Below are 13522 nucleotides of genomic sequence, written 5' to 3'. Positions count from 1 at the left end.
ATGTTGTATGTACAGGGGCTTTTTTAAATTAATTTATTAGTTTATATTTTTATTTAAAAAGTTTTTTTTTAACTTTCTTTTAACTTTTTTACTTGCCCCACTATGGAACACACAACAAGCAATCATTCATTGAATCCCATACACATGTTGCAATTTCAGCTGGTGTCTGATGCCTACTGGAATAGTTGCAGGATTATCACTGTGATAAATTCCGCAGCCATTCCGATACATGGGAGATAGCCTTACAGTAATGTGTCTTATAATGAACCATAGACATCATGACTATAGACAGGTTTTTATATAACAGAGAAGCTTCTTATGAAATGACAACAAGTTAAAATCTAGAGAATTTTGAGGAAAACAGAAAATACATTTCAACTTTTTACTATACAAAAAAATAACATTTATCTGTTGAAACTGGTCAATCCCTTTCAAGATGTGAAATGTATCATTTTTTTTTATAAAACAAAAAGAGAACAAAAATATACTTGCTTTACTTCTTAATATATCATTACAGATTCTTCTACTACTACTATGTACCCATAAACGCTTATTTTCCTTTAACACATACCAATTTCTTTAGATACCTCTGCTGGTATAGACGTGCAAGGCCGTTTCACCACACATGTCACTGTGTTAATCCCTTTCCATTCATCCTGGGATACTGTAAATGTTGCTGTATATGTATTCTTTAAAGTATTATCAACTCCGAAGGATGGAATTTTCGTTGTTAAGATCTTGTTAAGTTTTAAAGACACCTGACTCACATCCAGATTGCTAATCCGTACTGAACATTTTATTTTAGCATTGCCGTTCAGTAAATCTTCATTGGAAGGCAATGTCAAGTCTACCACAGGCTCCTCAAAACTGCTTTGACAAGCTATAAAATAAAGAAGGACATAATTGTAATTAGAAATATGGAAAACAAGGATTTAGGCTGGAAGCACCAAAAAATAGAAAATGGGCATGTGCTATCCTTTTTTTTTGTTAATGGACAGCACATGGCTACACTTTATGCTATTCTTTTTTATCAATTGGTGACCACAGAGGATAAAGTCTTCTATTAGAACAAAGCTAAGATTTTTGGTAAAAAAATAGCGCTAAAAAGTATCAGTTTTAATTATTTAATGTAATCTTAATAAAACTAAAAAGTAATATGATCACCCAATACAATTTACCTACCTGAACATTTAGTGATATTTTGAAGATAATGCAGACCTTGGTGAGAAACACTGCATGTATAAAAATCCTTTTCAATCCATTTTACACTTATTTCACTCTTTCCAAAGTACATGTCATTTTTGTTCAACATGGCAGTGAAGTCCTCGCCTTCGTTTGAAAGTATTTTCCCATTATTTAACCACACAACAGAAGCATCTTGTGGCCAGAAATCAGAGACTAAGCAAATTAATGTTGAAGTTCCTTTAATCTCCTTCTCACAGGATGCCATCACTTGAACGTTGGGGGAACTTATCTCTCTGGGAGTGTAAGCTAACAGAAATAAAATATAAATACAGAATTATATCAGACCATACAAAAATATAGAACAGGGGTCCCCAAACTTTTTACATAGGGGGCCGTTCATTGTCCCTCTCAGACCGTTGGAGGGCCGGATAAATAGCAGTACATGTGACCGCATCTGTAATACACTGCCCCCCCCCAATTAATTATTTAATACACTGCACCCCCTTGTGAACTATTTTATATACTGGCCCAATGAATTAATTAATTGGGTCAATTAATTATTAATATACTGGGACCCCTCTCCATTAATTATTGAATATGCTGCCCCCCTATTAATTACTAGACAGTCCCTCATAATTAATTATTACCTATACCCCCACCATTAATTATTTCCTATGCTGCCCCTCCACCATTAGTTATTTTATATGTCCCCCACTGCACCATTAGTTATTTTATATACCCCCCCCACCATTAGTTATTTTATATGTCCCCCCCCACCATTAGTTATTTTATATGCCCCCCCAACATTAGTTATTTTATATGCCCCCCGCACCATTAGTTATTTTATATGCCCCCCCGCACCATTAGTTATTTTATATGCCCCCCCCCACCATTAGTTATTTTATATGCCCCCCACCATTAGTTATTATTTTTTTTATTTGCCCCCACCATTAGTTATTTTATATGTCCCCCCCCCACCATTAGTTATTTTATATGTCCCCCCCCACCATTAGTTATTTTATATGCCCCCCCCCACCATTAGTTATTTTATATGTCCCCCCACCATTAGTTATTTTATATGTCCCCCCACCATTAGTTATTTTATATGTCCCCCCACCATTAGTTATTTTATATGATGCTCCCATAATGAATTATTTCATATATTAGGGCCCCCAGCTGGCACAATGTTTTTACTGCTGTTTAAAAAAAAATTTTTAAATCCTATACTCACCTCTGGCTCCCGCGTCTTCTTTCTTCTTGCGGCTGCCGGACAGGAAAAGGTGCGCGGGCGCGTGATGACGTCATCACGCGGCCGCGCATGCAGGTTCAAAGAGCGATGTGCGCCGGGGTGGTTTTCCGGCCACATCGCTCCACCTGCAATAATAGTGCTCGAGCGGCCGTTTCCGGCCGCATCGAGCACTATACTGTGACGGGCAGGAGCTTCCTGTCTGGACGGACGGAAGTCCCTGCCTGACTGCTGGAGGGCTGCCGGGGGCCGCATAGAAACGGTCCGCGGGCCGCATGTGGCCCGCGGGCCGTAGTTTGGGGACCCCTGATATAGAACAATGCACCTCACCAGGAACTCTATGGTATGTGCTTTAGCTACCTCCTTGGTAATTGTGGGGTAAATCACAAACAGTGAACACCATTCCCAATACTGAGTATGACACATTATAACTGGAGATTATTTAAATGTGTAAGAACACTTTCAACCTTAATGTGTTTTTTCTTTTAAATAAGCTTTTATTGGGCTGCTAAACTATAATATTTTCAGTTATATTCTTTTCAGTATGTCAAGAAAGTTTGCCTACTTCACCAAAGTGTTATGCCAAGTATTATAACCAAATTTATATATGTTATTCCCCTTAAAAAAAAAAACAGAATGATGGGCATATGGTGCTGCTCACCATTTCCTTTCTAGAGTTATGGCAGTTTTTATGCTGATGCTACTTGTCAGAAATCTTCCATAGAAGTAGAAATGAGCGGACCCAAACTTGAAGTTCAACGTTCAGGTTGCTCTGACTAATCCAGACAAAACCCAGACATGTTGTGTGATAGGCCAAAGAGCAGCCAATCCGGCAACTGCCCTGAAGCTGAGTTAAATTTAGGCTGTCCACAGTTCCCATGAAGCCTTTTTATCTATCATTAAGTAATTTAGCGGTATATCTACAAGTAAATATACTGAACACTGCATAGTGTATATGTACAGAACTATACAGTGATTAGTCTGACAGTTTTTGTCACATGGAGAAGCACTGAGCATGTAATAAGTAATAGAAACCAGCTGTGAAACAGTTACATGAAGTGTTTTAGTCTGTGCTGTGTACGCAAGAAGGATTAACAGCTTCCCTGATTTGTAGAAATTGTGTGGAGAGCAGAGGTGGTGGAGACAGACTGGGATGGGGGGACTGATAGGAAACAGTGGAACCCATTTACTTCACTATTCTTTTCAAGAGACTTATGCACAGATCAGTGCATACACAGCATTCCGACTACTCACCAAGTACTCACCAAGAGCATCATAAACCCTCCCATTTCTCCCTCCAGAGTGGGCAGGGAGTAACAGCTTTTCCCCTCTGTGAAATTGTATATTTATCCTTTTTGTAAACATAGGACAGTCTCACAGGGATAATCAGCATTGCCAGGGGAGACAGCTACCAAGCACCCTTTCATGCACATGTGTGCCCCCTCTGGCAGGATCCACTCTTCTTGTAGCTTCTTATGCCCTTGTTTGTAAGAAATAAAAGTTTAATATTTATGTAAATGAGTCAGAGAAGCTGCAGGCTCCATTGACAGCTATGGGGCATGGAGCACTTCTGGTTCATTTGCATATATTTTTTTTACTTTTTTGTGTAAAAACAATGTCCTAAGAAGCTAAAAGAAGAACAGAGCCTGCCAGAGGGGGCACACACCAATATGTCAGTGTGCTTGGTTTACAATCCTTCAGCTTAGTGGTAGATGTCCTTTAAAGTGTTCCAAAGTTATAACTTTTTATAATGAAGGCTTGGTCCTAAAGCCCTAAAATGGCTTAATCCTGAAGGGGCTAAATACCTACAATTTGTTGGAACCTAGATGAGGATTCTTTTGGCAGCTGCATGGCCATTTAGGTTACAAGACCACAATGTCCTTCAAGATTTCACTTTTTCTACGTAGAAAGCCATTGTTGCTTTGGTCTTTTGCTCTGGCTCATGCACAGGTTTATAAATAGGGGACCCTCTTTACGGTTTTCCATAATAAAGCATATGGGCAATGGTTGCTCTTATAGACAACCCTTTTAATCATACCTAGTAACAGAGACTAGATGCATTTCCTAAACCTAAAATAGAACCACCTGCAGGTATAAATATTAATTGACACAATTGGGGCACATTTACTTCCCCGGTCCGGAAGAGTTTCCCGAAAGTGCATTGTCCGACGACAATGCACTGTGCCGCGATTCAATAAGATTGTGTGCCTGATTTCCTAAATGTGTTGCTTCCCCGATCAGGTCTGCCGAAGTTCACCATCTTCCTCCCGGTGCATGTAAGTGCATTTCTTGCGACACAATTTTTAAGTTAAAGTTTAAAGTTAAGTTTGTCCGCCCCCGATTTGTGCCACATGAAAGCCGGTACAATTGCGCCAAAATCCGATCGAGTGTGACACAATCGCCGGCTAAATACCATTCCCAGCGGCGCGATCCCCGAAAGCGGCAGAAAACCCAACGGAAATGTGATCCGCGGACCCTTAGTGAATAAGCCCCAATATATCTAGTACACTTACCAATGTCTTTTGATACTTTCGTTTTGATGAAAGGGCAAGCTGATTTTGTCACCACACAAGAGACTTTTTTTACAGATTTCCAACGATCTTGGGTGACACTTATTATAGTTTTTCCGTCCTTATTCTCATTACTGTCTTCATTGTTAAAATATAAGGAGGTTTTATATGGATCTGGATTGCTACCCAACACAGAACAACTAACTCTGCCATTGTCTTGCATCAAATCTTCATTAGAAGGTAATTCCAGGTTGACATCTGGTTTTACAAAACTTCCTGGAATGAAATATATATGATAGGGATTTCACAAACATATTCATTTCTTAGTGTTTTTTTGCTGTAATTAAGGAACTTAATTAGATTATATTCATATTAAACCAATCCCCATTTCATGCATAAGCATATGAGCTTTCTCCATACAGGGCAGGTGTCTGCTGTCTTATTGTTAAAAAGAGTCTAAACATCCAAATCAGTTTCCTTTCCTTTTACTTGGTAAAATCTCCAGGAGGTCTCCAAAGGTGGGGAACTTTGTAATTGCAGCTGGGACCATTGCCTGGGAGGGCAACGGTTACCATGTCTATTGTCTATAACTAATGATATGCTGTGTTCTTATTGTAAAACAATCTGGAAGCTGATTAGAGAGTTCCGCCACCTCACTAGGGGAGTATAAAAACCCCTTGTGGGTAGAAGCACATGTTTCCTTGATCTATGTTAGTCAGATCACACTACCAGGAAGCAGAGGTGTCTCAGGCCAGCTGCCTGACCTTGGGCAAGACAGGAGACTAAGCCCCGGAGCAAAGGTCCATTGTCCAGACTCGGCTCCATCTACCAGCCCAGCCTGAAGATATTATCAGGCTGTGAGCAATCCTTTCTTCCAGCTTTCCAGCCTGCTGAACCTGCTGTTGGTGTTGGGCCGTTGCCTGCCATTGGAGTTCAAATAAAGAACTGAAAGTTGGTTTGCACAACGTGCCTCTGTGTGATCCCTGGATTCACCATCACGGGCTCCCCATCCTCCATCACCCAGGGATCCCTATATAAATCTTAGGGGTTGCCCCAGGGAGAAGCTTGTTCCATCAGCTTCTCCCTCCACTTTTCTTCCACACCGCCTACTAGAGACCTACCAGGCTGTAGGCCCGTCCTCTGGTCCCAATACCAAGCACCGTGACCATAGCGTGCCCAAGGCCACCTAGGCCAGCCACTCGGGTATTCTGGACCCTGGCTGTCTACAGCCACCAAAAAAAAGGCTAGGTCCCGTGGGGGGTGTTGCACTTGGTTTATAAGTCAACAAGTTCTAGGAAAACAAAGATTTGGCTTCTGTAAGGCATGTGAATATATAACAGGTAAAATCTTTACAGTGTGCCTACATTAAAAAAGAATTCATTAGCTATACAACCACATGGGTTTTTATATAGCTACATACCCTTACCTTAAAAACAATTTTGGGAAAAAAAATGACCAATTGCAAAGATGTATTTTGGTACATGTTGGAAACCAGAGAGGAAGAGACACCAATTACCAAATACAAATGCTGCCATCATTAGTGATGAGCGAACCCATTCAGGTTTGGGTTTGAGTTTGGTTAAACTTTGAACAAAAGCTCAGTTCGGGTACTAGTTGCTCCTACAGTATACTTCAATACTACAATGTTGCAGTATGGTGAACTGCCTACTGATCAGTAACAGTGTACCACCAACACACTGTTACAGACTCTAGACCGTCATGGTTGCAGCAAACATCCACTAGTAACAACAGTGATCAATGCTGCCAACATTACAGATTTCGTAGAATAACAGGCCTGGAGTCTCGTACAGGCTCCCTCCTGTACCCATGATTGTTTACCTGAACAAGGGTTTTTCAACAACTTTTCTACATGTAAACCTACAAATAAATTGTCAGTAATGTGGTATATAACATATATAATGTGGTATATAATTGTGACTTTTGCAATACATATACATTTTTATAATAATCAATGCTTGTGTCTTCTTACCTGAACATATGCTAATATTATGCAGGATGATTTCTCCTTTATTGTTCACCCTACAAGTGTACGTGTCTCCATCTTTCCAACTTTTTCTGCTGACATTTGTCTTTATTATTCCAGAAAACAAATCATCTTCTCCTTTAAGAACTTTAAATTCACTTACTTGGGATACATGTTTTTCAAAATTTCTGAGCCAATCTACTTTGATTTCTTTATGTGAAAAATCAGACACATAACAGACTAGAGGAATGTTTGCCTCTAGGTTATCATCAAAAGGGGGCACCAAAATCTCAATGTTGGGATCTTTGGTATGGCCCATGCAATCTGAAACTGAATAAAATACAATTTACTGTGATAGAACTATATAAACATTTGGGGTCACCTAATCTATAAAAATATTATGTAATATTCTGCATATAGTAACAGGAGCTTTGTTTTCCTTCTTCTGGAGTGTTAACCTACTTTAGAATCTGTCACACTATTATTTCCTACCATAAAATTTTCATTAAGAGGAAATCTACCGTCAAATTCAAAAACTAGATCATAGATCCAGGAACTTCTAAAATCAACTTTTAAAATATGCTGATGGCCCAAAATGGCTCTGGGGAGTATTACCATAGCCCCTCCAGGCTGCAGCTTCACAGACTGTTACAGTGTCTCTCCCTCCATCCTGCACCTTCAGCACACACTGTGCGGCTCATTTACTAAGGGTCTGAACGCCGCACTTTCGTTGGGTTTCCCGAATATTTCTGATTTGCGCCGAATTGCCCCGGGATTTTGGGGCACGCGATTGGATTGTGTCGCAACGGCGCCAGCTTTCACGCAACAGAAATCGGGGGCGTGGAAAAACTGCGGAATTTAGAAAAGAATTTGTGTCGCAAGATCAGCACTTACATGCACCGGGACGAAGAAGGTGAACTCTGGCGGACCTCGGCACAGCTTCGACACCTGCTGGATATCGGGCGGACGACCTTAGTGAATCCCGGCAGACCTGAATTTAGCGTCAGACAAGGCGCCGCGGGATCGCGACTGAACCGGGTAAGTTAATCTGCCCCACTGTGTGCTTAAACTTCCTCTGCTGTGGTGAGATTACATGAGGCAGAGGGAGGGGGAAGTTTTGAGGGAGCAGGAGGAGACAGTGTAACAGCCTGTAAAGCTGTAGCTTGGAGGGGCTCTGGAAATGATCCTCAGAGACCTTCTAGTTCATATACATAATTATAAAAGTTTTAGAAGGGAGGGAGCATGGATAAGAAATATAAGAAGATTACCACATTCACTGTGCCGGAATGTATAAGTAGGTGCCCCTGGTTTATCATGATGGATTTTGATGGTAGATTTCCTTTAACTGTGATTAAAAAGATGTAATGGAGTGACATGCAATTAACGGAATCAGCGCATGACATGGGGAGAAATTTTAAGCAGCATTCAAGGGTTAGGTTAAGATCAGAATTGGGAGGGAGGTGATGTATAGAGAGGGACTAGTGTAGTAGGGGAGGTTTTACAGTGTATTTATGTATAACACTACACGTGTGTGAGCCAGTCTATTTCCGGACTTTGAGGAGAAAAGGCCAAATATTCCCGCCCACCCGCCTTAAACTGGGGTTTTAGAAGAGGGAAGGGATTATTTATGGTCACCTAGTTGCATTGGCAGAGTTAGCAGGGGTTTTCGGGGGCAAAAAGAGGTGTTGAGAGGGGTGAACTGGCATGATGGACTGTCCAGTCCCCCGCGTTGGTTATTTACAGAGAGAGGTGGTGAATTCCTGGAAGCAAGGGTCTCAGGAGGTGGTGAAGTCTCCAGTTTGGGTCCCTGGTTAGGCACAGATATGGCTAGGGGCAAGCGAGACTTGATAGTTTTGATTGATTTGTTCTTTAACAATTAAGCAAATGCCCTCTAGAACCCCTTTTAGGTTAATGTAATGTGAGTTTAGGTGGGTGGTGGCTAACACAGCGTTAAATTTTATGTCCCAGAATCATTCCACTTAGCATTTATTATGAGATGATCAGTGCATGTACATGTCTAGAATTTAGACATCCAATCCATATGTTGGAGGAAAGAACGATCAATTTCAAAATGCCTAATTGGTTACTTCTCAGGTCAAATGGCTGATACATGTGTTTGGTCAAACTTACACCCAACTACTTGTAAAAAAAACTCAGCTAAGATGAGTGTGCTTGTGTATGGAAGGATTTGGAGCATGACTTTGATTTCCTTTAGGCACAGGAGGTCCAATTGTGTAGGGGGCACAATTGGTCAACGTATGTTAAAGTGAATGCATTGGAGTGCCATCATGTATAGTAGATAGAGACATAGATAGAGACATAGGGGGCTCTCGGGTGATAATAGTCTCTTTAAATAGGAGTATAGGGGGGATATAGGGTGCCAGCGTAGATACTACTACTGTATACTGCAAAATGTTTGTTTATAATAAAGTGACAATTTCAGTATACCCATTGTCACAATTAATAATCATCAATAAACTATAGTTGTCAATATGATTACTTAGAAGCAGGCAATTTGGGATGACTGGACCTTTATTTGGGGGGGGGGGGGGAGTATTCAGCTTTAGTGCCTAGGGTACTGGGAATTGGAAATATGGCTCCGGGTTGGAAGGATAGTAGGTGTCTTCATGTGCATTCACCTAGAGTCTATATACTAAAGATATATACAAATATTTAAACAAATGATAATACTGGATCAAAGTTTACCCTGCATACAGGAAGGTAAACTTTGATGTAACTTATCTTTTCTTTGGTAAAAGCCAGCTTTACTATAAAAACTCTTCGGCAATGTGTACATTATTCTTTGTGGGGACATGGGGGAGCCAGAAAAAGGGCTCCTAATGACAGGTTCCCTTTAAAGAAATAAAAGCACCATAATCCCTGTGTTATTTTTGTTAAAATGACTAAGGAACCCGAATGGTAATATTATTTTGATGTCACTTTGCAAATTCAAAACAATTTAATTTTAAAAATTAATAAAATAAAAACTAAATAAAATAAAACTATAAAACTAAAATAAATAAAATAAAACTAAAAAAAAGCATGTGCCATTAATTTTCATCCATATACTTAGTTGCTGCTTTTATTGTAGCTCAAAACTAAATTCATATTTTGCAATATTCAGTGCTGCACATTAAGGTAACTCAATGGATGCAGAGAGCTTAAAGGGAACCCGTCACCACTATTTTCACAAATACAGCTAGTGACAGGTTCCTATAGAGCTCTAATAACTATGTGACACCCTGCTTGTAGCTAAAAATTATGCCCCTGAGATTCCCATATATTCAACTTTATAGTTTTATCTGGTAACTAAGCATGGCTACATGTAGTCCAGGTGGGCGTGGCCTCCTCGGGCTGAATCCAGCAGCTCCTCCCCATGCCTATCTCTGTATGCTGCTATAATGTCATGTGACCAGGGTGACATCATCGCAGGTCCTATAGCTTTTGTAGCATTAGGAACTGTACACTAAGCATATATGTCATGAAATCACAGCATGTTTTATGACATGAAATCACAGCAGCCTGCATGGAGAGGAGTAGAAGTCCATGGAGGCTCCTGTGATGGTTTAATGTGGTCAGATATGTACATGGGGTATAGTTTTCATATTAAGTAGCTCAAGGACCTTGGATGATGTCACCCTGGTCACATGACATTAGGCCACGCCCCCGTGGACTTGCTCCAAAGCTGCATAGAAACCAGGCAAGATTATAACTCTGATTTTATGGGGATCTGAGGGGAACCATTTTTAGCTAAAAGCAGGGTGTCAGATAGTTATTAGAGCTCTATAGGAACCTGCCACTACCTGTATTTGTGAAAATAGTGGTGACGGGTTCCCTTTAAGCTGATTTCTATTCTAGTTGGGAACATATGAAATAACAGCCCTGGCAATCTATATCTGGTTATTATTACAGCCAGTGGTTGCCTAGGACCTATTTAGTGACCTTAACCTAAAGCTCTGTATAACAGTGGTTAATGATTATGTTAGATTTCTCCTCTGTGCACTATTGACTTCAATTACACAGGCTTACAGTAGGGCCAAAAACTATAAGTCCCCATGCTTAGAGCAGATTAGGGCGACTTGCAGTTCCCCATTCTGCAGATTGTGGGGCGGTCAAACAGCTGAGACCCACACAATTATATATTTATCGGGGGGGGGGGTTAACTTTATCAAAAACGGATTCAACGCTGATCGATGGGGGTCTCAGTGATGAGTCCCCACAGACACGTGAAAACAAGGGGTCTGATGGGGTCCCAGGTACTTCAGTCCAACCCCTTATCACTCCAGGAGATTAATGAAGCTGATTGTCGTACATGACCGTTCTGCTCCATTCATCTCTTTGGATATGATGGAGCAATTCCCGCCGGCTCCATTGAGATGTATGTATGGAGCAGAACGGTCATGCACAGCCCTCTGCATCATTAATCTCCATTAATCTGAGATACCTTGAGACCCCATCGGACCCCTCGTTTTCTTGATCTGTGGATAGGGCCTAACTTGAATTTGTGGGAAAACTCCTTTAATGACACAACCCGTTTCATCACTTGTACATAGTGTTGCTTCTGTAAATATCAATATCATTAGGTTGAAAGGTAGGCATGATTGTATAGATCATGTTCAGGTCGAACAGATAATTGTGCCGTAAAATACATGTGGATAAGATTTTCAAAACCCTCCCAGATATTTTCTAGACACAGAATATAAACATCTTTCAAATCTACAGTATGTTTAATATGCTGTAGAAAAGTTGCAGATTTCTACTGCCATTTTTACCCTTTCCATGTACTGTATAGGGCAATGTGTAATGCAATATGTGTGTAATGCCACTAAAGGTTGAAACCTAGGAGGAGAAAACCATTGGGCAGATATTATTGTTGGATAGTGAAGGTAAGGGGGTTAGGGTTGAGGAAAGAGATTGTTGAAGGTATTGTTGGTGGTATGGGGGTGGGGAGCCATTATTTTGTCTGCACCCAATAATAGCATGCTACACATGCTGTTCCGTGCGTTTATGCTATCTCTGTAGATTAAGCTTATATAATGATGAATAAACATACTTGTGACTTGTCTTTTTTTTTCTTTAGCAGTGCAGGTTAATGACTTTTGCATCAGCTTTGCATTTTCGATGGTGATAAAGCTGCTCATTACATTATTTGTATATTTTATTAACTTTGATTTTTTATTGTCCTGATTCCAATCGATTTGGGCAGGAAGTGTCGTAGCACCCTTTAAAAGGCAGCCGACAGTTACAGTTGGGTTATCCTTAAGCACGTCACAGCATGGAATCAACGGCAGCAGTATCCCATCCGTTTGCTCACCTAGAAATTAAAATATAGAATAATGAATATGTCTCAAGATATTTAATTAGGAAGCTTGTGATATGAACAACATTTTCTACACAGAATATAAAAATTTAATACAGTTATATTGCAAATGGTAATTATTTATGATTGTTGTAGCTCATCTCTGATTAGGCTACATGCACACAAATGTGTGTTTCAACATCTAGCACACATCCCTATATCTTTTGAGTGTCTCACACACATTTTCTACAGCTGACTAGCTCACACAGTCTTTTTCTATTGTCAACGGTACCCGAGAGTAACACACCTGCCAGTGCCACAAACAAAGAACCGCGGGACATTTGTGTGCAGGTGGACTAAAAGGGAACTTTTAACCCGCAAGTCCTTACTGACAAATGGTGTAGTGTCCCAAATTCCCATGTATGGGCTCTTCTGATGGGTGCATTAAAAAAAAAATCAAATGTTTATCCTCAGCTCAGTCCAGAGCTCTTGGTGCCCGTTCATTGCAGCATGTGATGTTGGCATAGTACACCCTAACTTGAAGCAACATGAGAGCCTGCGCCAAGATCTTCAAAAGTGTGTCCAATTAGCTTGATTGTCTGTTCTTTTCCATTGCACAACTCTCATACAAGTCGAATTGGGACCTGTAATTGTTTTAGGGTCCCAAATGCTTCTCGAATCAGCTGTCCATTGACCCCCTTCCTACAGCTGTCTGTACGAGTGTTTCCACTTATACACAGCCGCTTTCCATTCAAATATATGGAGGGACAAAAGTATCTAAGCTTATAGACACTGTGTGATATGGCTTTTGTGAACACAGTATGTTATTTACTTTGGTAACAATTACATTGGGTCATGTATGTCTTTCTTTTCTATTTGTGAAAAGAAATCGTGCTTGTTAATTTTTTTTAGAAAGCTTCTGTTCTCTATTAGCCATGTTTGGGAGGGGTGTTTGACATTTGGCATGAGGTTGCTAATAAATATCATCATATGGCGTGGAAAGAGGGTGGTGGGATTCTTGTGGATCCTGAATGACGTGCAAACACTCCAGCAGAATACTGTGGAATTTGTAGTATTAGCTGTGTGTGCACAAGCTCTAGTAGACATTAGACATTTGGTATTTTCTTGTGGGCCAAATATAATTGGGCCAGGGTTCTCTGGCTAAGTGGATTCATCAGACTAACTGTCTTTTTTTGAGAATTTACATATTCCTTCTCTATCCAGTTTAAAGGCTCACTCAACTAGGGCTTTGGCAGCTTCTTGGGTTGATATTCTTCTATTGATCATAATTGTAAGCC

The 13522-nt window shown here is 40.4% G+C and overlaps 1 protein-coding gene and 1 gene segment (V, D, J or C); both read right to left on the bottom strand.

The window, feature by feature from the left end:
- LOC140128453 (uncharacterized) overlaps window positions 1-12235 on the bottom strand; it is a 34437-nt gene extending 22202 nt beyond the window's left edge. The window contains exons 1-5 of the mRNA XM_072150160.1: window positions 11979-12235; window positions 6932-7255; window positions 4945-5217; window positions 1183-1491; window positions 572-880 (exon numbers count right to left, since the gene is read on the bottom strand). Coding sequence (XP_072006261.1) covers window positions 572-880; window positions 1183-1491; window positions 4945-5217; window positions 6932-7255; window positions 11979-12066 — 1303 coding nt within the window. The 5' untranslated portion in view covers window positions 12067-12235. The remainder of the gene's footprint in view (window positions 1-571; window positions 881-1182; window positions 1492-4944; window positions 5218-6931; window positions 7256-11978) is intronic.
- Window positions 1-13522, bottom strand: part of LOC140128472 (Ig mu chain C region-like) — a 91871-nt gene that overhangs the window by 49082 nt on the left and 29267 nt on the right.

Source organism: Engystomops pustulosus, chromosome 1 (assembly GCF_040894005.1).
Source record: "Engystomops pustulosus chromosome 1, aEngPut4.maternal, whole genome shotgun sequence".
Classification (NCBI taxonomy): Eukaryota; Metazoa; Chordata; class Amphibia; order Anura; family Leptodactylidae; genus Engystomops; species Engystomops pustulosus.
Note: the sequence above shows the minus strand (reverse complement) of the source record. Positions and strands in the feature narration are given on the sequence as shown.